Source organism: Colletotrichum destructivum, chromosome 2 (genome assembly GCF_034447905.1).
Source record: "Colletotrichum destructivum chromosome 2, complete sequence".
Classification (NCBI taxonomy): domain Eukaryota; kingdom Fungi; phylum Ascomycota; class Sordariomycetes; order Glomerellales; family Glomerellaceae; genus Colletotrichum; species Colletotrichum destructivum.
The window spans coordinates 3,755,225-3,777,189 of record NC_085897.1 but is presented as its reverse complement, the minus strand read 5'-3'; the positions used below and the strand labels follow the sequence as shown (position 1 = coordinate 3,777,189).

At 53.8% G+C, this 21,965-nt stretch overlaps 8 protein-coding genes across 8 annotated transcripts; 4 read left to right on the top strand and 4 right to left on the bottom strand.

Annotated features, from left to right (window-relative positions):
- Positions 1-108: 108 nt before the first annotated feature.
- CDEST_03356 (Putative PWI domain-containing protein) lies at positions 109-2,420 on the bottom strand. Its single transcript, XM_062919515.1, has 5 exons — positions 2,186-2,420; positions 2,043-2,133; positions 1,821-1,985; positions 767-1,765; positions 109-696 (listed from the first exon to the last, which is right to left on the bottom strand). Exons 1-4 carry the CDS (start codon positions 2,287-2,289, stop codon positions 815-817), a joined length of 1,311 nt encoding a protein of 436 aa, XP_062775566.1. The 5' UTR covers positions 2,290-2,420; the 3' UTR covers positions 109-696; positions 767-814.
- A 175-nt stretch (positions 2,421-2,595) lies between these two features.
- Positions 2,596-4,416, top strand: CDEST_03355 (Putative PDZ domain, peptidase M50, 26S Proteasome non-ATPase regulatory subunit 9, PDZ superfamily). The gene is made up of 4 exons (XM_062919514.1): positions 2,596-3,055; positions 3,128-3,200; positions 3,255-3,586; positions 3,649-4,416. The coding sequence occupies exons 1-4, from the start codon at positions 2,885-2,887 to the stop codon at positions 3,772-3,774; spliced, it is 702 nt and encodes a 233-aa protein (XP_062775565.1). The 5' UTR covers positions 2,596-2,884; the 3' UTR covers positions 3,775-4,416.
- A 686-nt stretch (positions 4,417-5,102) lies between these two features.
- CDEST_03354 (Putative small GTP-binding protein) lies at positions 5,103-6,091 on the top strand (the record flags this gene model as incomplete). The annotated part of the gene is made up of 5 exons (XM_062919513.1): positions 5,103-5,165; positions 5,288-5,380; positions 5,439-5,592; positions 5,680-5,885; positions 5,957-6,091. 5 exons carry the CDS (start codon positions 5,103-5,105, stop codon positions 6,089-6,091), a joined length of 651 nt encoding a protein of 216 aa, XP_062775564.1.
- A 2,072-nt stretch (positions 6,092-8,163) lies between these two features.
- Positions 8,164-11,681, top strand: CDEST_03353 (Putative Homeobox domain-containing protein). Its single transcript, XM_062919512.1, has 4 exons — positions 8,164-8,759; positions 8,836-8,947; positions 8,999-9,456; positions 9,509-11,681. Exons 1-4 carry the CDS (start codon positions 8,527-8,529, stop codon positions 10,542-10,544), a joined length of 1,839 nt encoding a protein of 612 aa, XP_062775563.1. The 5' UTR covers positions 8,164-8,526; the 3' UTR covers positions 10,545-11,681.
- Position 11,682: 1 nt separating this feature from the next.
- CDEST_03352 (Putative NAD kinase) lies at positions 11,683-14,597 on the bottom strand. Its single transcript, XM_062919511.1, has one exon. It carries the CDS (start codon positions 13,874-13,876, stop codon positions 11,894-11,896), a length of 1,983 nt encoding a protein of 660 aa, XP_062775562.1. The 5' UTR covers positions 13,877-14,597; the 3' UTR covers positions 11,683-11,893.
- A 2,276-nt stretch (positions 14,598-16,873) lies between these two features.
- CDEST_03351 (uncharacterized protein) lies at positions 16,874-17,212 on the bottom strand (the record flags this gene model as incomplete). The annotated part of the gene is made up of 1 exon (XM_062919510.1): positions 16,874-17,212. One exon carries the CDS (start codon positions 17,210-17,212, stop codon positions 16,874-16,876), a length of 339 nt encoding a protein of 112 aa, XP_062775561.1.
- Positions 17,213-18,077: 865 nt separating this feature from the next.
- Positions 18,078-20,095, bottom strand: CDEST_03350 (Putative ribosomal protein uS5 domain 2-type superfamily). Its single transcript, XM_062919509.1, has 3 exons — positions 19,769-20,095; positions 19,548-19,705; positions 18,078-19,460 (listed from the first exon to the last, which is right to left on the bottom strand). The coding sequence occupies exons 1-3, from the start codon at positions 19,956-19,958 to the stop codon at positions 19,077-19,079; spliced, it is 732 nt and encodes a 243-aa protein (XP_062775560.1). The 5' UTR covers positions 19,959-20,095; the 3' UTR covers positions 18,078-19,076.
- Positions 20,096-20,357: 262 nt separating this feature from the next.
- Positions 20,358-21,964, top strand: CDEST_03349 (Putative phosphotyrosyl phosphatase activator, PTPA, PTPA superfamily). Its single transcript, XM_062919508.1, has one exon. The coding sequence runs from the start codon at positions 20,426-20,428 to the stop codon at positions 21,701-21,703; it is 1,278 nt and encodes a 425-aa protein (XP_062775559.1). The 5' UTR covers positions 20,358-20,425; the 3' UTR covers positions 21,704-21,964.
- Position 21,965: the final 1 nt, after the last annotated feature.

Here is a 21,965-nt window from a genome sequence, read left to right as displayed (position 1 = left end):
GTTATTTAACACCGACAATATAGTATACGTATCTGACGCGAAGTGCACTATCATCGTCTCCAAGCTAATTTCGACAAACTCCATGCTCGAACTTGTTCTATTTGCTCTGTTTTATTGTGAATGGGCAATGCCCACGTGATTGCATGACCTGCCTGTCTAAGTAAACCCTCCCGCTGATGGGTTTGAATTGCTATTGCTATAGGTATCTCTATTTAGGAATGACGTAAGGTCATGCCGCACGCATGACGTTGATGTTGGTAACCGTCAATTCCGTCACACTACCAAAGACGGATAGCAAGCAACCGTTGCCATTGCTAGTATTCACGTTTACCGTGACCTGTGCTGAGCGGCAAAAATCTTGCAATTCGCAAATTGGAGAGAAAATGGCAGGTCGAGACGAGTCGAAATACTTCGGGGACTTCTTGGACAGGCAGTATAGGTATGTCTATGGGGCTAGAGAAAATACAGTCAACGTACCAAGTCAGGCGTTTTGTCGTCTTGACCCCATATCCCCTTCAAAAAGAAAGTGAGCTCGCGCGTATGTGTACTCGTCAGAACTTCTTAGACGGTTAGCCTCAGCCGCTGCTAGAAGAGCCAGTATCAAAGCTTATCATCTTCTCATTTGCTTGCTGTTCGTCGAATAGCCTACCAACTGTGCCGACAGCCTCCAGCACAGTCGTGTGGGTGCGATTATGTCTGCACGGTCGATGTCGCGTTAGTGGGACATCTGGAGGGCTTGGTCGCCTTCAGGGAAACAGACGTTTACCTCTGGTGGTAAATGCAACGTGTAGGGAGCCGGCGATAGATGCGCGGGTCATCTTTTGGAATGATCAGCTGATCTCGATGAAGCGGACGATGAGTTGCGTCTCCTGCTTCCACTCATAGCATCCTCTTGTCGGTCCTTCCTACTGCCATCCTTTCCTTGCTCTTCTTCGTCGGGCTTTCTCTTACGCCTCTCGATGCCTGGAGAGTGAGGCACGCTGCTACCATCGCGGCCCGGGGGGCCGCTTCGAGAATTCGAGACTGCACGGCCATAATAAGGTCGGCGTCTGGGACTTCGACTCCGATATCTGGAGCTTCGGGAAGATTCTGAGCCTGATGATCTACTGCGGGATCGTCTCTTGTGGTCAGGGGAGCGGCTCCGAGACGAGGAGTACCTGCGCCGCTTGGTAGCTGGCCTTTTATCAGACGACGGTGACGGCGTTGACGCACTCCTCGTTGATCCTCGTTTCCGTCGTGAGTCGCGATAGCCACCTTCACTCCTATTCAATGACGTGGACCGATTCCTCGCAGGCCTGGGACTGGGTGGGTCACGGTCTCGCCGAGATCTTCGATGGGCCGGGGAGGGAGACCCGCGACTCGACTCTCGCTTCCGCTCCGCGCTCCTACTGCGTGAGGCAGACCGTGCGGATGCAGGCGCCGAAGAGGGTGAGCGTGTGACGGTGCGTCGACGCCCAGGGCCTCGACCGCTACTAACTCGGTTTCTGGGAACGTAGCTGTCTCGTGCAGATTCACGGAACGAGCCTCTATCTCTTGTATCGCGATGTCTCGGTGCCGGCGAGCGCGATCTGTTTTCGCCGAAGCGTGGCCCAGGCCTACCTCGATGATCGTAGTCTCTGTCGCCTCGCCGACCCCGCCACGCATCCCCACCGCGACCACGACCGCGGTCGCCGCGATCCCGGTCTCTCAATCTGTGAACTTCTTCGCGTCTTTCGGTGTCTTCTCGGCGTCGGCGGGCTTCGTCTGCTGCACGATTGGCTTCCATCTTATGCAGCGTTAGCTTCAATTTTCGACCCAGGGGACGAAATAGTCTTGCGTGCCTTTTCCTGTATCAATTCCAGCTTCTTGGCCTCGAGCAGTTCCTTGGGCACGCCTTGCGGGCTTGTTTGAGCGCTCAAGCATAGCTTCCACAGGTCTTTGCAGAATGGTGCCGTATCCTTGTCCAAAAATCCCGTGAGCTGTATCTGAAGAGATTTGATGTCGGGCTGGGAGGTAGTAAGCAATTATAGACGTAACCAGCCGCGGTGGCGGGCAATACAAACATATCGTGACCCTTCAATCAAATTGAAACAAAGCTCGATGACCACATCGTCTTCGCTGCCCAGAATATCGGAGATCTTGCTGGCTATCCACCTAGGCGACAGGAGTTAGTAACTGGACGGCAACGGGGAGCGGCAAGTCTAACTTTTTCATCACCTGGAGGTTGACTTTCTGCATGTCAACCTTCTGATTGAATTCCGGCGGGAATTTGGTGGATTTGAGAAGCTTTGCATCAACACCCGTCGCCATGGTTGGTGATAATTTCTTGTGGGCGAAGGAAGGAAGGGTATTCGTTGATACCTTGGGGTTGGAGGCTGAAGCTGGATCTGGATCTGGAGCCAAAGCTGCGTCAGAACGCGTCGGCACAGGTCGGGTGCAGCAGAGCAAAGGGAATGCCTCAGGTACCCAAGTACTTTCTTTCTTTCAGTCGCTTCCAGTGACAGCGTTCCTGCCTGGGGGAACTGGACTGATGGGGGATTGGTTAGTCAGCAAGCGGGCAAATCATGCGACCAGTACAATCGGCAAGGGTAGCTTCAGCCTACAGGTGCCAAATTAGCTGTCGGACAGTGTAAACAGCTGAGAGATGTACCCCGTAGCACGCACATTCCCTCCGTTTGGCTTGTCTCACGCACCGTTGAGGATACTGCCGTCAGCCCTCCTGTCTAACAGCGCGGGGCATTGCAATCAATGTCTTGAGAGTCCTCATCCTCACTTGCACCCAACAAAACAAATTCGATCTATCCAACTCAGTAGGACGACAACCACATCTTAACATTCCCAGGCACTTTTTGAAGTAATCTGGGGAGTTGCCACGCCCTACGTATCACGAGTGCCTTCGACGGCGATGGGATCATTCCTCAAGATGAATAACATACACGCCCCAACAGTGCCTTCAGGCCCGACTAGCAATGCGACGGCCAACGGCCATTTCGGCCGTCTCACATTCGTGGAACTCCAGAAGAAAAAAGATGACGTGGAGGCTGAGCTGAAGGCTCTCGGCGCGGTTCTCGATTCTGTGCGTAAATGACCTCAGCTTCCCTTCAAAGCGAGTAAGCCTGAACGGGCAGCCAGCTGACCTGCAACGCAGCATGGGGCCGACATGAACACCCCCCTTACGACTCGAGACGGCTTCCCGAGAGCGGACATCGATGTTGCTCAAGGTAATCCCACTCGATCCAGCAGCCGTTCAGCAAGTAGTTAATGCATTGACATAGTACGTACGACGAGAGCCCGTATCATCCATCTGAGAAACGATTACAAAAGTCTCATGGCCGTGATTGAGAAGCATCTTCACGATCACTTTGCCAGCTTACAAGAAGACGATATCACCGCAGTTCGATCTTCCGGGGATGCCAGCCTTCTGGCGGATCACTCCGCACCTCGGCCGCTGGAGCCCTTCGCCAAGGTCAACAGTGTTGTCCCAGGAAGTCCAGCTGAGACAGCGGGTCTGAAGCCAGGCGATGAAATCAGCAGTTTTGGATATGTCAACCTTTCAAACCATGACAACCTGACGAAGGTGGGCGAGTGTGTTCAAGGGAACGAAGGTGTAAGTTGGACGTACCCTCTCATTGTCATCTTGGACAAAACGGAAGACTGACAAGCTGTAAGCGACCGATCTTGGTCAAAGTATCGCGGCACAGTTCAGGTACGCGCCGGGAAATGCAACTTACATTGACGCCAAGACGCAGCTGGGGTGGCAGAGGTCTACTGGGCTGTCATATTCTGCCTCTGTAACGATGACAATCTATTTCCAGCCATATAGGTTGCAATTTCGCGGGCCTCAAGTGCATGAAAGCGGAGTACTATGCCCAACAAACGCATCTACTTCCATAATTGTTGGCCGAATCGCTAGACTAACTTGTTCCACCATCAACTGATAAATGAAGGTTTAGATCGTCGCTTATCGGAATCACGTTTTTGTTCGACAGGTTTCTCTGGGGTTGACAATTCAGAACCAACAAACAGGAGCAAGGAAACAATAATAAAACCAAAAAGTAAAAGTTGAAAAATGAGAAGAAACCCCTTATAAAGATATAGATAACGGTTTCTAGCCAACCCAATCGACTACCTAGGTTGACAGAACTGTTAGGCAGAAGACAACCCATTCTGCCTACTGGTGGGCAGCTAATGAGGGATTTGGAATTGGCAGGCATGCCATCAAGCAAAGCGCAAGGAAGTATCTGGTCCTGTCCAAGGTAGGAAAAGCAGGTTGTAGAAAGTAGTACATTTAGTTGCCCCTGAGGATGATGGGGTTTTTTTCTTCTTTTTTTCAGACTGGCAACGGAAGGGGAAGTAAGGTTGATTAGTGAGACGTGATATTATTGTCGGAAGCGGCAAGCAAACACTCGCATTTATATATCAGAATACAATATTGAAACCGAGCGGACAGAGCGGCCTTGGGTCCATGAAAGAAACGAGACATTCTCAAGGCAATGGACATGACCAGGCCAGCACCCCTGGCGATACAGTGACAAGCCGACGGCAGCAATAATGGGTGGACATCATCATTTCCGATAAAGGTTTAGCGGCATCTGGGATGCTTCCTTGCGACAGCGTGGCTCGTCTTTTTTCTTCTTTTTTTCCTCTTCCTCTCGCTTTACTGCCTACGTACCTCCAAATACCTGGGTACTGGTACCTAAGAGTGCCTATCTTAGTGTTCCGTCCACTGACAAGGACCCCGCAATGACGAGACAGTACTGCACGTGACAGGCGCCTAGCCCGATCGTGCCTACCCAACTCCGTTGGCCTGCCTGACTGATTTTTTCGCTTAAGAAGTACTGCTTCCTTGCAAGCTCCCCGCCATCCTCAAAAACAACACCCCCCCAAAGTCGATCAGTCGGTGACGATTTCCACACGTCAAAAAGTTTACAGCCCGTTTTTGCTGTCTCCCCACGGTACGCCCTCGTCTGTTTCCCTGGTTCCGCGCCTTCGTCCATCACGCGCTCCGACAAATTCACCATCGAACCCGTTTGTTTTGCTTTGCGCAAGTTGCTAACCCCTCGGTCAGCCCCGCCTGTTTATATCAAAACCGCACCGAGCCTACTCGTCCACCGATCGCGAACATGGCTGCCACCCAGACTCCTACCTTCAAGCTCGTCCTTGTCGGCGATGGCGGTACTGGAAAGGTGAGTACCTGACTCCTCGCCCTTGTCGGTCGTGGTCCTGAGATGCGCCCGTCGGCTGCGTTTTTCATCCAGGCCACGCTGGCCCCAGTCTCGAACGTCACTGACCGTATCAAATCTTACAGACCACTTTTGTCAAGCGCCACTTGACTGGTGAGTTCGAGAAGAAGTACATGGCCACCCTTGGTGTCGAGGTTCACCCCTTGGGTTTCACCACGGTATGTGCCTTCCAACCAAGCTCGGTGTCCTCTCAGCCCTCTAACGCATTACACACAGAACTTCGGCCAGATCCAGTTCGATGTCTGGGATACCGCCGGTCAGGAGAAGTTCGGTGGTCTCCGTGACGGTTACTACATCAACGGCCAATGCGGTATCATCATGTTCGATGTCACCTCCCGTATCACCTACAAGAACGTCCCCAACTGGCACCGTACGTAACGGAACGTCTATAAGATCAATGACGCCCCCTTCTACAGTACCATTTCCCAGATAGGAAGAACTGACGTAAACTGTTCAGGCGACCTCGTTCGTGTTTGCGAGAACATCCCTATTGTTCTCTGCGGTAACAAAGTCGATGTGAAGGAGCGCAAGGTCAAGGCCAAGACCATCACCTTCCATCGCAAGAAGAACCTCCAGTACTACGATATCTCTGCCAAGTCCAACTACAACTTCGAGAAGCCTTTCCTCTGGCTTGCACGCAAGCTCGTTGGTAACCCTGCTTTGGTGAGTACTTTCGAATTCTCATTTTGCGCCGGACCTAGCTTTCGATACGGATCAGTGTTAACTTGAGGTAGGAGTTTGTTGCCGCGCCGGCTCTGGCCCCCCCCACCGCCCAGGTCGACGAGAAGCTCCTCGAGCAGTACCGCCAGGAGATGGCCGCCGCCGCCGAGATGCCTCTGCCTGGCGAACTTTCGGACGATGACTTGTAAAGATAGAGACGTGGCATGGATCATGATCCAACCGCGGTGGAGTGGTCGACGGGACATCGTGAACCGGAATTCTCTGGCGCAGACCGGCAACTGCTGGTCATGGCCATTATGGTAGAAGACGGCACGACCGGTTTATTTGGTAGACTCGGAGCTGGATGGAGGGTTTTACATTTGCTGCTAGACGACGACCAGCATACTTTGAGTAGTTTGACGCCTTACAAGATGAACACTGAGTCCTTACACTTCCACCAAGGTGTCTCGGGATACAGCCGTCCCGTTCTCTACTTTGCGTGTGCGAGCCTTGGCAGATAGCGCGATGCATTTGATTAGATAGGAATTCAATGATTAGCTAGGCATAAATGGAGACACGGACAAATACCAATGCAACGACAAAAGCACGCGGTTTCGTGAGCGACAAGAGATACACGTAGTGCCTTGGCCGAGGAAGAGGTTGGTCTTTGAGCGTGGATGAGCTTCCTCACAGACGGTGTTCCAGTGTATATTGGGCCAATATCAGTTGGTTATCAGCGATTGTTGGTGAGATAAAACGAGTGAAGACCAGAGGGCACACTCACCTCGATAGCTGGGCTAGAGAAAGCTGATGTGACGTCGGGCGAGGGGTTATGTGGGTGACAGCAATGTTTCTAACCGTCATAACCATCATCCACGAAGAGTCAATATTTACTTAAATAAACAAAGTCTTCCTCAAAGGCGCGACCGGTTATGTGGGTCTTCGGTCGCAGCCAGTATCTCACTGAGCGACGCAGAGAGTAAAGGCAACAACCTAGAGCGCCTTGTACATAAACCCATTGTGATAGTCAAGGAATACGGTTGATTGATAGACTTCAATCTCCCCAGCCTCCTCAAGCCGGCTGCATCCACATGGGCGGGCGGCCCCCATGTCACAGACGCGTTCTTCAAAAGCGGGCAGCACCAACCAAACGAAAGTAGAGAGGGGGAAGAGTCAATTCTGGAGACAGGGGCCCAGAAAACAAGAGGCTCAAAAGGAGCAGCGCCAGGGGTTAGTGACGCGCCTTGATGGTTGGGGGGGTTATTTAGGACAGGGTTCTGAAGTGTTTAGTGGGAAAACAAACGCATGCGAGCGGGAGGGAAAGAGGCAAGGGTTGGCAACGAAATTCATGACTGGGCACGTCAGTATCCGTAATCATCTACATACCTAGGCTTGCATGCCTGGGCTTAGTTAGGCCCAACTCCGTTTTTTGAGCCGGAATCGAGTCGGATGCGGAAGCCAACACAGAGTTGGAGGTTCAGGTCAAGCACCAGGTCATAAACTCAAAACGGTGTGCTCGTCGCGTCCTACGAAGGAGAGATGTTCAAGCTGGGCTTAGTGATCAACCGCACGATGTAAACAGGCAGGGCGACTGTCAAGGTGGGAGTCACTACATTTGTCGGGAGATTGCTTTCCCACCTGACTTCATGTGACAGTGCCGAATAAGCCAAGGTAGTGACACTAAGCATTATGATCGAGGGCAGTATGGAGAAGGTAGCCCCGGGAGACCAAGCGTTGAGTGTTTTTGTTTTATTCCCTGATTAAAAAACAGACACGCGACTTGACTGGCCCAAGCCCCAATGCACTGATGGCTAGACCACACGGCCTGCCTGTCTCTCGAATCAGTGCGCGGACTGTATCAGAGACAGGTTATGATCGTGATTATGTTTCTTGCGCACGCGTAGGGATCAGAACGTCAACAGAGTTAGGACTTCTGCTTCTTCTCTTCTGGAAATATAAGCAGTGCCAATTGGCCGCTCGTAGCTTATGTAACCTGTGTGCCCCTCTCGTCACTGATTAGGCATAAGAAAGGAAAGAAAAGGGCTTTGGGAGAGTTCAGCGAAATCTGCTTTGCCCAGATGGGATGTGAAAAGGCGGTACACAATTCCACAACCTGGGCTCGTGGTCTGGGGGGACCCGTGCCACGATCGCGTTTTTGGCGGTCCAACATTGGACTGGGGGTGTCTTGGTCCATCCAGGCCCCACTATGCACGTCTCCGTAGCGTGTAAATGTCCTGGTCGGTTCCCCGACGCGCTGGGCTACGTTCAACACCACAAGCAACTGGTACCGCAACACCCTCACCACACACCGTACCTTCCATCTTAATTACCACGATTAACCGCGCCTCGTGTCTCGACGCTCCTTCTTCCCCACCTTGCCCGTTCCTGGGAAACACTACCTACCTTCCTCTTTCTCGCTCTCTTACCTTCTCTTTCACTCAGCTCTTCTCTCTTCCTCCGAAGGACTCCTCGTTCTCCTCTCCCCATTGGTATTCCTACCTCTCGAAATACCTCTTTTTGTTGTTTTGATAACCCGTTTGGTGCCTTGGTGTCTCGCGTGCACGCTCTCTTACCTCCAGATTTGCTCGACTGCTCCAACCCCATGTCATGAGTGTCGGCCGTTGCTCGTAGCTCAACCGTCGCCATGCCTGCCTCTGGTATCTCGCCTCCGGTCTCGACTGCTACAGGACCCTCCTCGTCATCCCCGCCCTCATGCGAATCTTCCTTCCTGTCGCAACCCGCTGCGCAGACTCCCACAAGACAACCCGTCGCCGACCTCACGCAAACCCCCGATCTTGCGCTCTCGTCGCACGCCAAAATAGACGTGTCAACTCCCGACTCGGAAAAACACCCCAAAGGCAAAAGGAAGAGGACTGCGTAAGTCGCCGGGCCGACCGTCCATGTAGTCGCGTCGTCGCGTTTGCAGACACTGACTCTTCCCTCGTTTGTGCAGTGCTAAAGACAAGTCCATTCTCGAGGCCGCCTATATCGGGAACCCGAAACCGGACAAGGCGGCGCGTCTGGACATCGTGAAACGCGTTTCCCTCAACGAGAAAGAGGTCCAAGTAAGACCACGGCTACCGTGACGCGTAACCCTGCTGACCGTCGACCGACAGATATGGTTCCAAAATCGTCGGCAGAATGACAGACGCAAATCCCGCCCCCTCTCTGCACAGGAGATTGCTGCTCTTCGGTATGGTGGCATGCAAATTCTCTCATCCGACCCCGTGGCGTACAGCTCTTCCTTGCCTGAGGACAAGACATCGCCAGTGGCAGATGCTGCCGCCGTGCAGGCGCCGATGCCGGCAGAGACACCAGTCAAGTCTGCATCCACGGCGATCGAGGATGCGGGTGAACGACCTCAGCACGCAACCCCGTCCGTCCTAACTCCTAACGTAGGAGACAAGAGCCTGGAAACACCAACTTCTCAACTCACAGACTCTTCTTCCCTGCCGCAATCCACTGGATCCTTCTCCTTTTCAAGTTCCCTTGGACTTCTGAACAACCGATGGAACCCTACGAGTTCCTTCTCGACACCCTCAACGCTAAATCGCAGCATTGACGATACCCCTAAGTAGGATCGTTCCAGTCTGTAGTTCTTCGTATCCGTACTAACATAGCGTCAGATCCGAACAGTGCCCTCCCTCATCTTGCTCATCAGTTGCATCTGCATCGCATATCCTGCCTCCTCCCCAGTCATCCCAGTCGTCACAACAGTCCAATGTGCGGCTGTCGCTCTCACTGGAAGGCAAAGCTCAGGTCGTCTCCAACGATACTTCACCTCCTCAGATCCAGTCCACAAGGCTGCTCCCAGACTTATCGACCTTGCCCCAGCCCAGGTTAGCCCGACCGCTCCAGCGTAGCCACAGCGCACTTGCTAGTGTGACTCTGCCTCCCATCACAGCCCTCACTGATTCGCTGCCACCGACGTTGGGACGGGGTCGCTCTCGGGATGCGCACGCATGGGAGCTGTGCTGTGACGCCGACACTCGGGATGAGCTCACCGCCCAAGCCGAAAATGAATCCAACGGCTCCGCAGTTGCCGCCATCAGCCTTCTTCGCTCAACGAGCAGCATCCTTCAAAATAACACTTCTAAGCGGAACTGCCCAGCTAGTAGACCGATGCCTCGGTCTCAACAGGCCAAGAAGCCCAGGCTGAGTCGAACGTATTCCAGCATGGCAAGGATGCAAACACCAGTTGGTGGAGGCGACAACTCATTGGCTCACTCAAACAACGATAAGGCGGCAAACGACAAAGTCAAGGTCAACATGGTCATTTCTCCGAGCGACTCTGACAAGGAAAACTGGAGTCCTGATGCCAACGGCAATTCAGGCAAGATGCCGCCACTTTCTGATGCTAGGAGGCCATTGCCGACCACCGCTGGCAGCAAACCCAATGCGAGACGCACTGGGCGGGTTCTAGGTTATCACTCTGTGCCGGCCATTTTCAGCGGCAACCGTGCCAGGACGATGCCTGCCATGGGGCGCCGAGATTCCGGAAAAGACCTGGCCATATTTGTAGACGATCGAAGTTCGCCTGCACCCAAAGAGACGGAGGAGGTGGAGAAATTCATGCGCGGCGGCGAGGTCAGTCCGAGCAAGAAGGGGGATATGGATTGCATTGCAGGTCTACTTTCTCTCAGCCAAGGGGCTTGGAGATAGGGGCTCCTAGTGGGTGATGCCACACAATCTTGCCAGTCGGGGTCTGTTCTTGCAGCTAAGGAGTCTTTGAGTCGACACACTCCAACTAACAACGTCTAGTCGTCTTCGTGGTAGAAGCGGCCGATGGTTGTTCGAAACCACTGGGAGTGTGACGTTCAACTCGGCAGCCGGTGGCATGACGACAGAAAGACAAGGTCGATCGATAAGTTTTGGGCGCCACTTTGCTCCTTCTCACCAGAAATGAACGGGCTAGCTACCTCAAGCCCCTACCTGTTCCTTTGCGGCTTCCCTCGACAGGGTACTGCCGCAGCGACGAGAATCAACCCGGCGCCTTGATGATAGCGCAGGGCACAGTGTACTGGCTCCAGGAAGTGATGAAATCTCGTTTCGGTGTCCTAGTATTGTGAAATTGAGACCTCGCTTTACCAGAACAAGTTGGGTTGGTGGTAGACAAACACGCTGTAAAGTAGTAGGGCGTGCGCGAGCCATGTTCATTATCCGTTGGACAAGCTCAAGTGATGCCACCCTAGAATAAATCAGTAAAAAAGAAGAAACCCAAAATCAACGATGCAAATCATCACACTGCTGTTTGTCTTGACTGTAGTTAACCTAGGGCTGCGTGTATGCCGGGCCCGAACACCGGAAAATTGCTCATGAGTAGCTTAAAGAGTCATTCTGTAATGTTTTCAGCCCCCCTTCAGACATAAGCACCGTCGTTGTCGATCTTCCTTCGTAGAGGGAGGGAAGAAGGAAAAGGCGCCGCGTTGTTACCAATTACCGTTGTTTTGTTATTGTTCTATATTCTTGACCACGCCCGCTGGGCGGATCATACCACAACTGCAACAGGTTCCATTCGTTGTCGCGAATAGGAACGTCCAGCGTCTATATACCTAAGAGGATCGTTGTAGTTCATTTCCCTCCTTCCTTCTATTCTCCTCGCTATAGAGTCGGCTCGCCTGTCGTAATCAGCCTCCTCCTAAAATATGTGCCAGTACCAATGCCAATGACACGGGGAAGGGAGTTGATGTTCCCCGTGTTTCCGCTTCTCTAATGCCTTCATCGCACGCGTACGCGCGCGGTCAACATACCATGTCCATGCGCTTGTTTTCGCTTCATACTCAGATCCGCTCGGTCTATCATACAAAAGGAATGAGCGGGAAACGGCAACACCAAGATGCCAATGCGCCCATTGGTCTATCCCACCAACGTCACTTGTGGTGGAGATGGATAGATGAAGAAGAGGGGCTGCTCTCGAAACAGCCCTCCTTCGTTGGTCGTAATTAAAAGAAAATGTGGGAACCACCATGCCTTTCGCTTCTTCCCTTTCGGCCTACACATATCTCAAAATATCACATGCCCAACAGACTCATCTGTCTTCGCAACGGGCTCGCGCTGATGCTGCCGTCCTCGCTGGCGTAGCACGCTGAGTCTGTGTCGATGTCCCATTCCGGATCGTCGTCCTTGCCGTCCTCCGACGGGCAAAGACTACCATCGGCCGAGGGGTCAAAGCCTTTCTGCGTCGCAGCGCGCGTGTTCCAGCGAAGTGTGCGCGACACACTGTCGAACCACTCCGTCTGGGTGCGGACAACGGTAGGGAAGGGGTACTGCGAAGCTGTGATGGTGACATAGTCGCCCTGCCTCAGCTCGACCCGTCCCTTGCCGTCGAAGGCGCAGTATGCCGTCGCGCGTGAGTTGCGCGGTACCGACACGCGGAGGAGCATCGTGTCGGAAAGAACCATGGGGCGGAACGATAGGGTGTGCGGGCAGATTGGCGTCAATAGAATGGCGGGAATATCTGGGTGCACCAAGGAGCCCCCGGCCGAGAGAGAGTAGGCGGTGGATCCTGTGGGTGTTGAAAAGATGCAGCCATCGGCCTGCACCACGGTGAGGAGCTCATCGTCGCCGTAGAGTTCCAGGTTCGAGACATAAGGGGATGGGCCACGGTCAATGACGAGCTCATTCAGAACCTCGAACTGCTCGCCCTCTTCGGCCTCCTGGCCCAAGGTGCCATACCGGTAGACGGTGCAGGTGAAGCGCATGCGCAGGTTCACGCGCATGCCCTCATCCCCCATAATGCGGTCCAGATGCTGCTTGTATCTCTCAAACTCGAAGCTCGTCAGGAAACCGAGACTGCCCAGGCTGAAGGACAGGACGGGAGGAACAATGCGCTGGAAGAGCCACGAAGTAAAGAGCACGGTTCCGTCGCCGCCGAGCGTTAGGACAAGATCAAACTTCTCAGGCTGGGTCCAGCACAAGTCGGGGGTCCAGTACTTGAGCATATCCTGAAAAGCAGGGTTCTCGGCGAGGATGGCGCCGGCATCAAAACGACGAGAGTTGCGCAGCTTGGCGTCAACGAAGACGTTGACGCCAACTTCGGAGCCGTACCTCGGGGTGCGAAGCAGCCAGGTAGCGAGTTCCCGGGTCAGATAGACTAGCTGATTATCGCGAGCCTTGGTGACAATCATGACGTTGCGTACGGCTCGCTTGATGGGGCGGCGCTGGAGCTGCTTGGAAACCTCACGGACGCCGGTGGCGGTCTGCACCAGTCTTGAGTGAGACATGCAGTCGTCGTTCTTGATCTCCTCAAGGACCTTGTCGATATTAACGGCATCGTCGAAACGGTTGTGGTAGAAGCAGGGGGACTGCAGAGACGGCAGAGCGGTGGTGGGAGTCATGTTCCGGTTGGCGAGCTCGTTTAGGGCGTCGGCCAGCTTCTGAGACGAGGACGTGGCGGGTCGGTTGTCGACGCTACCACCCTGTTGGGAAAGCATGCCGGTTAGGGAAAGGGCTTCGGGTTTGTTTCCGCGAACGACCGAAGCCAGCGCTTTCATAATAGTCTGGCGAGGAACTTCGTGCGAGGGGGCGCGACGGTGACCCTTGGGAGGGTGATGGGCGGCGTTGTTGGCGTTGGACGACCTCGATAGAGGGGGCGGCAGCAGCTCGGGGTAGGCGGCGGTGGATGTTATTGAGAGTGAGCTTCTCCTTATCGTCGACGAGGGTGCATAGGTTGACGTGGTTGCAGCAGCGGGGGGTCCGCCTGGGGCACAAGAATATGGGACCTCTGCTACCGCTTCTGCATTGCGATAAAGTGATAGGGAGGGAAGGGCGGACGTCGAGACGAAAGTAGACGAAGAAGAGAGAGGTCGGTCGTGAGCGGCATTTGAGCTTTTGGGACGGTCGGAGAGCGAACCCGTTTTAATAACTCGTTCGGAAGGGGAACAGTATGACGGCTGCTGCTGGGCCTGTTGCAATGGCGCCGGCGCCGGCGGGAGCGGATTCGGATTACTGAGGGCGGGGTGCAGGGCGGTGGGCGAGGAGACGATGCCTGACATGGTTAAGAATAGTGGCTTTCTCCGCCGAGTGGACTGGGATCCTTTTTTTGGAGGGGGGGGGATGTGGTTCAGGGTATCACCATAGGAAATGGGAAGCCCGGCTGGAGGGGGGGATGGAACAAGGCCAGGTTTGGTAACCTGGGAAGTATTAATGTCGCAAATAATACTCCGTACAGCGGCGGTAATAACAAAGCAGCCTTGAACTGGGGAGGGGCGTTTCTCCGCTAAGACCGAGCGACGCTAAGGAAGGAGCGCTGTATTGTGGTAGCCGAAGGCACCTCAGGAGTAGCGTCGACGACCGGACCTTGCGGACCACCGAAGCGATAGACCGCGTGGTGGGCGTCGCAACGGTAAGGGCGAGGGGATCGGCTTGGGGCTTTGGTGGTGAAGTGTGTGTATATTGATGGATCAACACTTCACGCACACACCGGCCGGTCACACAAGGGGAGAAAATGTGTCTCGGTCGGAGGCTTGTAGAGGGGAGAGCTGGCGGAACCTGAGATGACCCGTGTGTGCTGCTGGTTGTGCAACAGAACACAGGTTAAGAGAGGCAGAGCAGCCGATACCGAGATGAGACGAGATGAGAGCAGAGCTACGGATCCCAAGGTCACCGTTGCGGCCGTCCCTTTGGTTGTACCGTGTGTGAGGCTCGTGCGTCTTGATCCCAACGTGTGTGTAGTGTAAAAATGAATTGTACACTACGAGCCCGATTGTCGGTCGGAACGGAGATTGTCGGTCCTTGCGCAAAGTTCTGAAAGCCAAGGAAGACAGTGAGTGTAGACTGCGACGAGTTGTGGTTGAGTCGTGACTCGAGAACGGGGCCTCGGGACGAATGACGCTAGTTTGGATCGAATTGCCGCTTCGGGTCGGATAAGTACACCAGACGGACGAGGTCTCTCTTCTCAGAATCCTGCTTCGCTCGTTCTACCCAGTGGTTGTTTCCGCAAGGAACAAGAAGGATTCGATGTGATATCGGTTTGCTCGTCGCAGCAGGTGAATCCTTGAAGAGTTGAATCTGCGTTGCCAATTGGGGTTGTTCCTCCTGTCGGTGGCACCCACTCGCCAGGATGGCGTGTGATTGATTGCAGCTGGCTGCAGCAAGCAAGAAAGGGAAAAGACCCAGCTAGTTGACACTCGCACGTGGCTTTTGGGGGAACAGCAAGCTTCGATGAGCTTGCTGAATCTGGACGACACGTCAGACGCCGTGGCCGGTGGTAGATGGATGCGTGACGAGCCGAGAAAGCCAGAAATAGCCGGCAGGAAAGGCAACAGGGTTGGATCGGGGATTGGGTGAGTTGACGCCGGGTCTAAATTTAGGATTCTAGATCGCAAGAAAAAGAAAAGAGAAAGAGAAAGAGAAAGAGAAAGAAAAGAAAACAGTGGCAAATGATGGATGAACGGGTTGTCGTGTATCTAGAGACGCCCAGATATATTAAGAGTATTCGAGTCCTCTTGTCGCGAGTTCTAAGCTGTAACTTGCTGATGATATGCGAGACTCGGCGAGACAACAATGCTGGTGTAGTGGCGCGGCGTGCCCGAGACAACTGGAAGCGAAGACCAAGATAAATCTATGGCAAGAATAAAGAAAGGGGACCGGTATGGGGGCGAGGGCGAAGCTTAGGTATCCGACGCAGAGGCGATGCGATGTGATGTAATGCAATGCAATGCAAGCAAAGAAGGCCCAGGTAATTGCTAGAACTACCAGAGCTCTGCTTTGCGGAGAGAGAAAGAAACACGAAAATCGAACAAGAGAATGACCAGACTAACTGACAAGAGGCAGAGAGACACCAGCAACTCGAGATACGATTCAGCAGTGTTGGGGCTTTAATATTGTTGCCAGGTATCGGCCACCCCCCCCCCCCTCTTCCCCTTTCCCTTTCCCTTTCCCCTTGCCGTCTGGTTTCCAGTCTGATGTCGATCGAATCAAGCATGATTGAGTACGTAGATGCCCACAGGTGCGACAGAGGGCACTCCCGCCATGCGAGACACTAATCCACTTGAATTACTAGGTATCGAAATCTGTCTTCTCGCTCGTCTCACTCTTGCCTCGCTCCCCAGTCCTCGCCCGTCCGTCCCTGATCCACATTGGCTACCTGGACCAGTAGCCGCACACGTCCTTGACCTTACCTGTGTCACCAAGGCTGTCCCCAACAGTCCAGCACCCGCCACAGCGCCAGTCATGCCTCACCCTAACCCCCTTGGGCTAAGTCACTCCAACAACATATGGTCTGTGGCATCGTCTCGTACTACGGAGTGTTGCCGGTGGTGGAGGAGCCATATCAAGACCGATCCAAAAAGAAACTCGATATCCAGAAGCGAGGTGAAGAAAAAAGCGGGTAAGCGTTAGGCGCAGCGGATAGTAAAAACGGTGATACTTAGTTCCCACCCCTGGGCTCTGGGCGGGCCCGCACTCCGTCCCTTCAACTCCCGCCACACTAACCTCTTCTGCAGACTCCAGAGCAAGGTTCTTTACACGGCAAGGGGAAAGAAGAAAAGCACAGGAGGCCAGCATGACAATGACAGGCCCCCATCTCATGGAGGACCATGAAAGGTCTCGAATGCAAGCGAGGCTAATTGATAGAGACCTCCCCCGTCGCCGCGATGGAATATGGCCATGCTGCTCTGCTTTCTTGCTTGGTATAGCACTTGTGCGGTGTTTCCTACTGCTTTTTCAATACAACAGCATTGTGTACCTGTGCGACCTCAAGAGGGACCGCCTTAAGTGCTTCACGCGGCAACTTGGCTACCCCGTCCACTAGGCCTTAGGCACTGGGGCAATCAGGGCAGGCTACTGTGGTACGTACGTATCGTCGCTTCAGATCTGTAGGCGATCTGCTTTGCGTCACTTGGCCTTGGTGGAGAAATGGGCGTTTATCATGGTACCTAGGTATCATGCGTAGGTGTTTGTCATCTTCTCAATCACGACATGCCCTCCATTTTCCACATCACCGCTGCACCGAGCACAAGTGTTGGCAAGCAAACAAGCCAGACCGTGATCTATCTTTTGCACACCACTCGCGTGCACTCACTGGAGGATGGGGGCAAGGGGAAGCTTGCAAAATGCAGGTATTCGCCGCCAGGTCTGGCCACAACTCTAACTGGGTATCCGTTCTCATGCCGCATCTTAGCCCAGTGTTCTGTTCCCGAGCGAGGGGCGATATCCGAGCACCTAGGTGGATGGCCCCGCGCAACTGTGACTGCATTATGCCGCTGTGTTTCTGCTGCTACTCGGCCTGCGGCGGCCCTGAGCTTCCGAGACATCACGTACGACTCGCCAAAGGGACAAGGGAAAATATGAGAGCATGTCGGGGAAGAGAGAGACGCGTTCGTGACCATGGACGCAGGGCGATGGTGCGACGACTGCTGATCATGGCTATCGTCCGAGATGATGTGACATAGGGCGGCTCGATTGTCCTAGAACAGATGTCAACACGCCTTCCATTGGGCCCATCGAAAGCGTGGCAGCGTTATTGCCATGTCGCTGTTGTCGCAAGCGTTGCAAAGAGAAGGATTGGACAAGGGGTCAGTTACTGGTTTGGTCTTGTTGCGGATCAAACGCCGTCCGCTTCTTGTCCCTCTTCCCCCCTTGGCTCTCTTCCTCTCGTCCTCACACACAAGGGTGTTGAGACGTACGTCGACTCGACTTGGCTGGTCTGCCACAGCCTGGCACAACAACTGCTCATCATTACTTTTTGTTCGCCGCGCGGTGCTTCGAGCAATGTTCCCTGTTAATGTTCCAAAGTACACAGGTAGGTAGGTACCTACCTACCTACCATTCTCCCGAATCACTGCTTGCCTAGGCATCTTAGGTAAGTAGGCACTGTACCTCAAGTACCTGGTTTTCCTTGCCCTTCTGGAAGCACTGTAGCGCGATACCCGGGATCCGGGTCCAATGCCCCGGATCGCAGTCGGAATGACCACCCTCCTGTCCAATTTGGTGTATCAACAGAGATACTGAATGTCTGCTTAGAATTCGATACACAAAGGATGGGATGCCGCTATACCGGGTTTTGATTTACATTAGCTCAGTGCATCATAAGTAGTCACGCTTAAAACCCGCCCGAAGGCACCCTTGGGCATCCAATTTATCGCCATGTCGAGGCTTGCTCCAGTAACCGTCTTGGCAGAGTAGGGCTAAGTCAAGGTCTCTCTGGCGCCGCTTTGCAAGTTCACTCGGAGTAAAAAGTCGGCATCGCTGCCTCTGGGTTCAAAATGGCCTGATAAACACGGTGGTGTTTTCTCGGCGTGTCTTAGTAAGGTCAGCTATAGAATAAGGGGCGTCCCAATCAAACCAGGTAGGAGGTCCAGGAGATATAGGTAGCATCCTTTGCAGAACAGAGCAAATCAGAGCAAATCAGAGCGGAACAAGCAAGGTAAGCATGCGGCGCTGCGGCACACACGTGAAGCAGAGCCCGCTTCCCAGGTGACCACACAGTCGTTTCCAGTTTCCACGACCGACGGGAGAGCATCAGATGTTGACGGGAGATGCCCTGGTCGGAAACACGACACCATGCAGTTGCTGACCTGAGAGCCTGTCAAAGTCGCAGAATCCGCGTCCCCCTGAACCCCCCTGCCCGCTCCCTCCAGGTTCCCTGAGGTCGAGCTGAAACGCCGCCTGGCGCCGCATTCGAGTAATCCCAAACGGTCCAAATCAGCGCCGTCCCCGGTAGCCGGCCCACTTTGTACAGTGTCCCTTGCTCATTATCCGCCCCTGAGAACATTGGTCTCTTGTTTCCGTATCATGTTATTGCTGTCGCTTCCAGGTTCTCCATCCATCGTGGCATCTGATGGTTTGCAGCGCGGCTCAACCCATTGGCGGGCTAACCTTCAGTCCCCAGCCCCGACGCTGTCATTCTATGCTCCTGTCGCTACCCCTTTATTGAGTCTCATCAGTAATCGTATTTGCGGCCCTGTCGATCGTCTCATCCTATTACCGCCTGTCATACCTCCCGGCCCGTCGTCCTCCCCGCAGACAGCTACATGCGTCTCTTTTTTTTTCATTGGCGCCGGGTCTTAAGCTTTTTCAAGCCGTTAAGCCGATGTGCTCGTTATCATCGGAGTTGTCGCTGTCGCCGCCGAAAGTAGCTTCGGACATTGTCAAACCTTTCCGTATCAAGGCTTCTCAATGACGTTCTTCGCCTCACTTGTCGCCTAGCCTGTCCCTATCCCTATCTGCTTCAATGGTTGACTGTGCCGCGTTTTACGCGGTTTTGGCTTCCATCACTGTCCGGATGAACTGCCGCATGTCGGTCGAGTCTTGGTCGTCTTCGTTCATGACTGGGTCCAGTTCCGCTTGGCGATGCTGGCCGCACACATTCCGGCCTTTGCCAACCACCTTGTCCCACTCGGTCAAGGAAAAGGCTCCCTCGCTCTCCGCCAACAACAAGTCATCCTGCGAAGTGAAACTCAAAACGTGGAGAGATGTTGCCTGATCAACCTCAAGAGGATACGGGTCAGCAACGATCTTGCTGCCATTCTCAAGGACGGCCAGCGTGGTGCATGTGGCGATGGCCTTTAAGGGCACGGCGGCCGACAGCAGACCCAAGATGGCGCTGTGGAACAGGGCCGGCAGGAGCGGCAGGCTCTATTGAAAGCAGCTAGTCAGCATCTGAATCCAACGGGAGGCCCCAGCATAGTGATAGTCAAATCTGACATCAGATTTCGGACTTACCGACTGCGCCTGAACGATTTTGCTATTCGCGTAGTCGTTCTGCGGTGTTTCGGTCACCTGAAGTGTGATCTGTATGAGACATCGAGGGAAGCTCTTGACGGGAATGAGCTGGCGGAGAGAAGATTGCAAAACATTCTCGAGCTGGCGTTCTGCCGTGCCTACATATTCATTGTAAGCGTGAGCAGGTCATACACATGTTGCCAGCAACTAGGGAGTCTGACCTCCGACCCCAGCGGCAGGTCGTACAACAACATCAACGACCGACTCGAAAGGGTTCTCATCTCGTCGTTGCACCTCCATCGGCCCATTGACGGATGAAACCACGCAATAACCATTCCTCGAGAACGTCGCCGAGCCGTCCGCTCGTGGCAGATGTGAGATTCGAGCCTGGGGATTTGAATTTCGGGACATGGCAGGCAGTAATGAAAGATTTTTGCTGTCATATGCCGTGAAAAAAGAAATCAAAAAATGGGGTCCGACTCGTTGAGCGAGCGACTTTTGATGTTTCTCTTCATCAACCTCGCAAAGGTGAGAAAAATGTGATGAAGTTGGTAAAGCTGAAGGCAGGTACGTATCTGTTTACTAAGGCAGACACTTTACCAATGGCGGTGGGGAAAGCGATGGAAGTGGGCAACTATGATACCAACCTAGGTAGGTAAGGCACAGGCACAACATACAGGCACCGTAGGACAGTGAAGGTGGGGTGAAGGCGAACCCAGGTCCCTGAACAGCGGGCCGGCCAGGCGGCAGTGGACGCGGGGGGTCAAACTGCCGTGCCTCTGAGAGCTTCCTCAGCTTCTTCCTTTCCAACACCATCCTAACGTACCATCCCGGCTTTCACTTCCACCACAAGAGCCGAACCATCACTCTGACACGCCATGGCCTCAGCTAATACAGCATCGCAAACAGGCGAATCGTCTGTGGCCTCCTTGGGCAACAAGATTCCTAAACTCGAGCCTCGCCGCCGTCGTCCCGGCCCCTCCAACCCAACTCCTCGCCCCGAGACACCTGCGCTGCCTTCGCCACCTGATCTCCATAGTCATATATACAAGACCCCTTCGAGAAGAATACTATCCCAGAAGGATCACGAGTTGTTTCTCTCGTCGCCTACCTACAGCTTGGTTCTTGCCTTCGTCTTCCATCTCTCCGAATCCGTCCAAGACACACCCCGCTCTGCCGTCAAAGACAGCGAAATTAGTCCCGCACTCCAGTCCATTCTGCGAATGCTCGATGAAGCCGAATCACTTGCCGAAGCGTCTCCACCCGACGATCAAGGCGGTTCGCGTTTTGGAAACAAGGCGTTCCGAACATTCCTGGACTTGGTGAAGGAGAAGGCCACCGCATGGCAGAGTCAGTTAGGTGTCAGCGAGGCGGCAAATGACGAGGTGGCGATCTACTTGGAGCATTCTTTTGGAAACAGGATGCGGATAGACTACGGCTCTGGACACGAGCTCAACTTCATCATGTGGCTGCTGTGCCTCTACCAGCTCCGAATCATCGCCAAAGACGACTTTCGACCCCTAGTGCTCAAGGTCTTCGAGCGGTATTTGAAACTCATGCGGAAAATCCAGCTGACATATTATCTGGAGCCCGCAGGCTCTCATGGCGTCTGGGGTTTGGACGATTACCAGTTTCTCCCATTCTTGTTCGGTGCCTCGCAACTCCTGCACCACCCCTTCATCACGCCATTGGCGATCCATCAGGATCTTACGTTGGAAGAATTCAGTCATGATTTCTTATACCTCGGCCAAGTCAACTTCGTCAGCGAAACGAAGACGGTTAAGGGCTTGCGTTGGCACAGTCCCATGTTGGACGATATTTCTGCGGCCAAGTCGTGGACCAAAGTGGAAGGCGGCATGCGCCGCATGTTCGTCGCCGAGGTTCTAAAGAAACTTCCTGTTATGCAACATTTTCTTTTCGGCTCGCTCGTGCCGGCGACGGAAGGTATGAGTACGGAGCAAGATTTTGGATCGGATGACGATCAACAGGAGGAGGAAAGGGGCGAGATCACGCCGGGGAACGTTGGCAAGCACAAGCATCAGCACGTGGGCTGGGGCGATTGCTGCGGCATCAAGGTCCCGAGCAGTGTTGCTGCGGCGCAGGAAATGAAGAAAAGGGGAGCCCATGATGCTCTTCGCAGAATACCATTTGATTAGACGGACGAGGAACGTCGCAGTTCGGGTCATTCACTGACCATGCGACTCAATTACGGACGATGAACTTTCTTGAGTTATAACATTATGCTGTAGTACGGATCTTGTGTTTCGATACCATACAACCAATCGAAAAGACGACGATACCCATTCCTTCTATATTACCTTGATCGTGACTATGGGTGTAGTCTTTGTGCTCCTCCCTGCATATGTTCACGTCTCCTAGCCTGTGGGATCGCGTTGTGACGGAACGCCCCAATCCTTC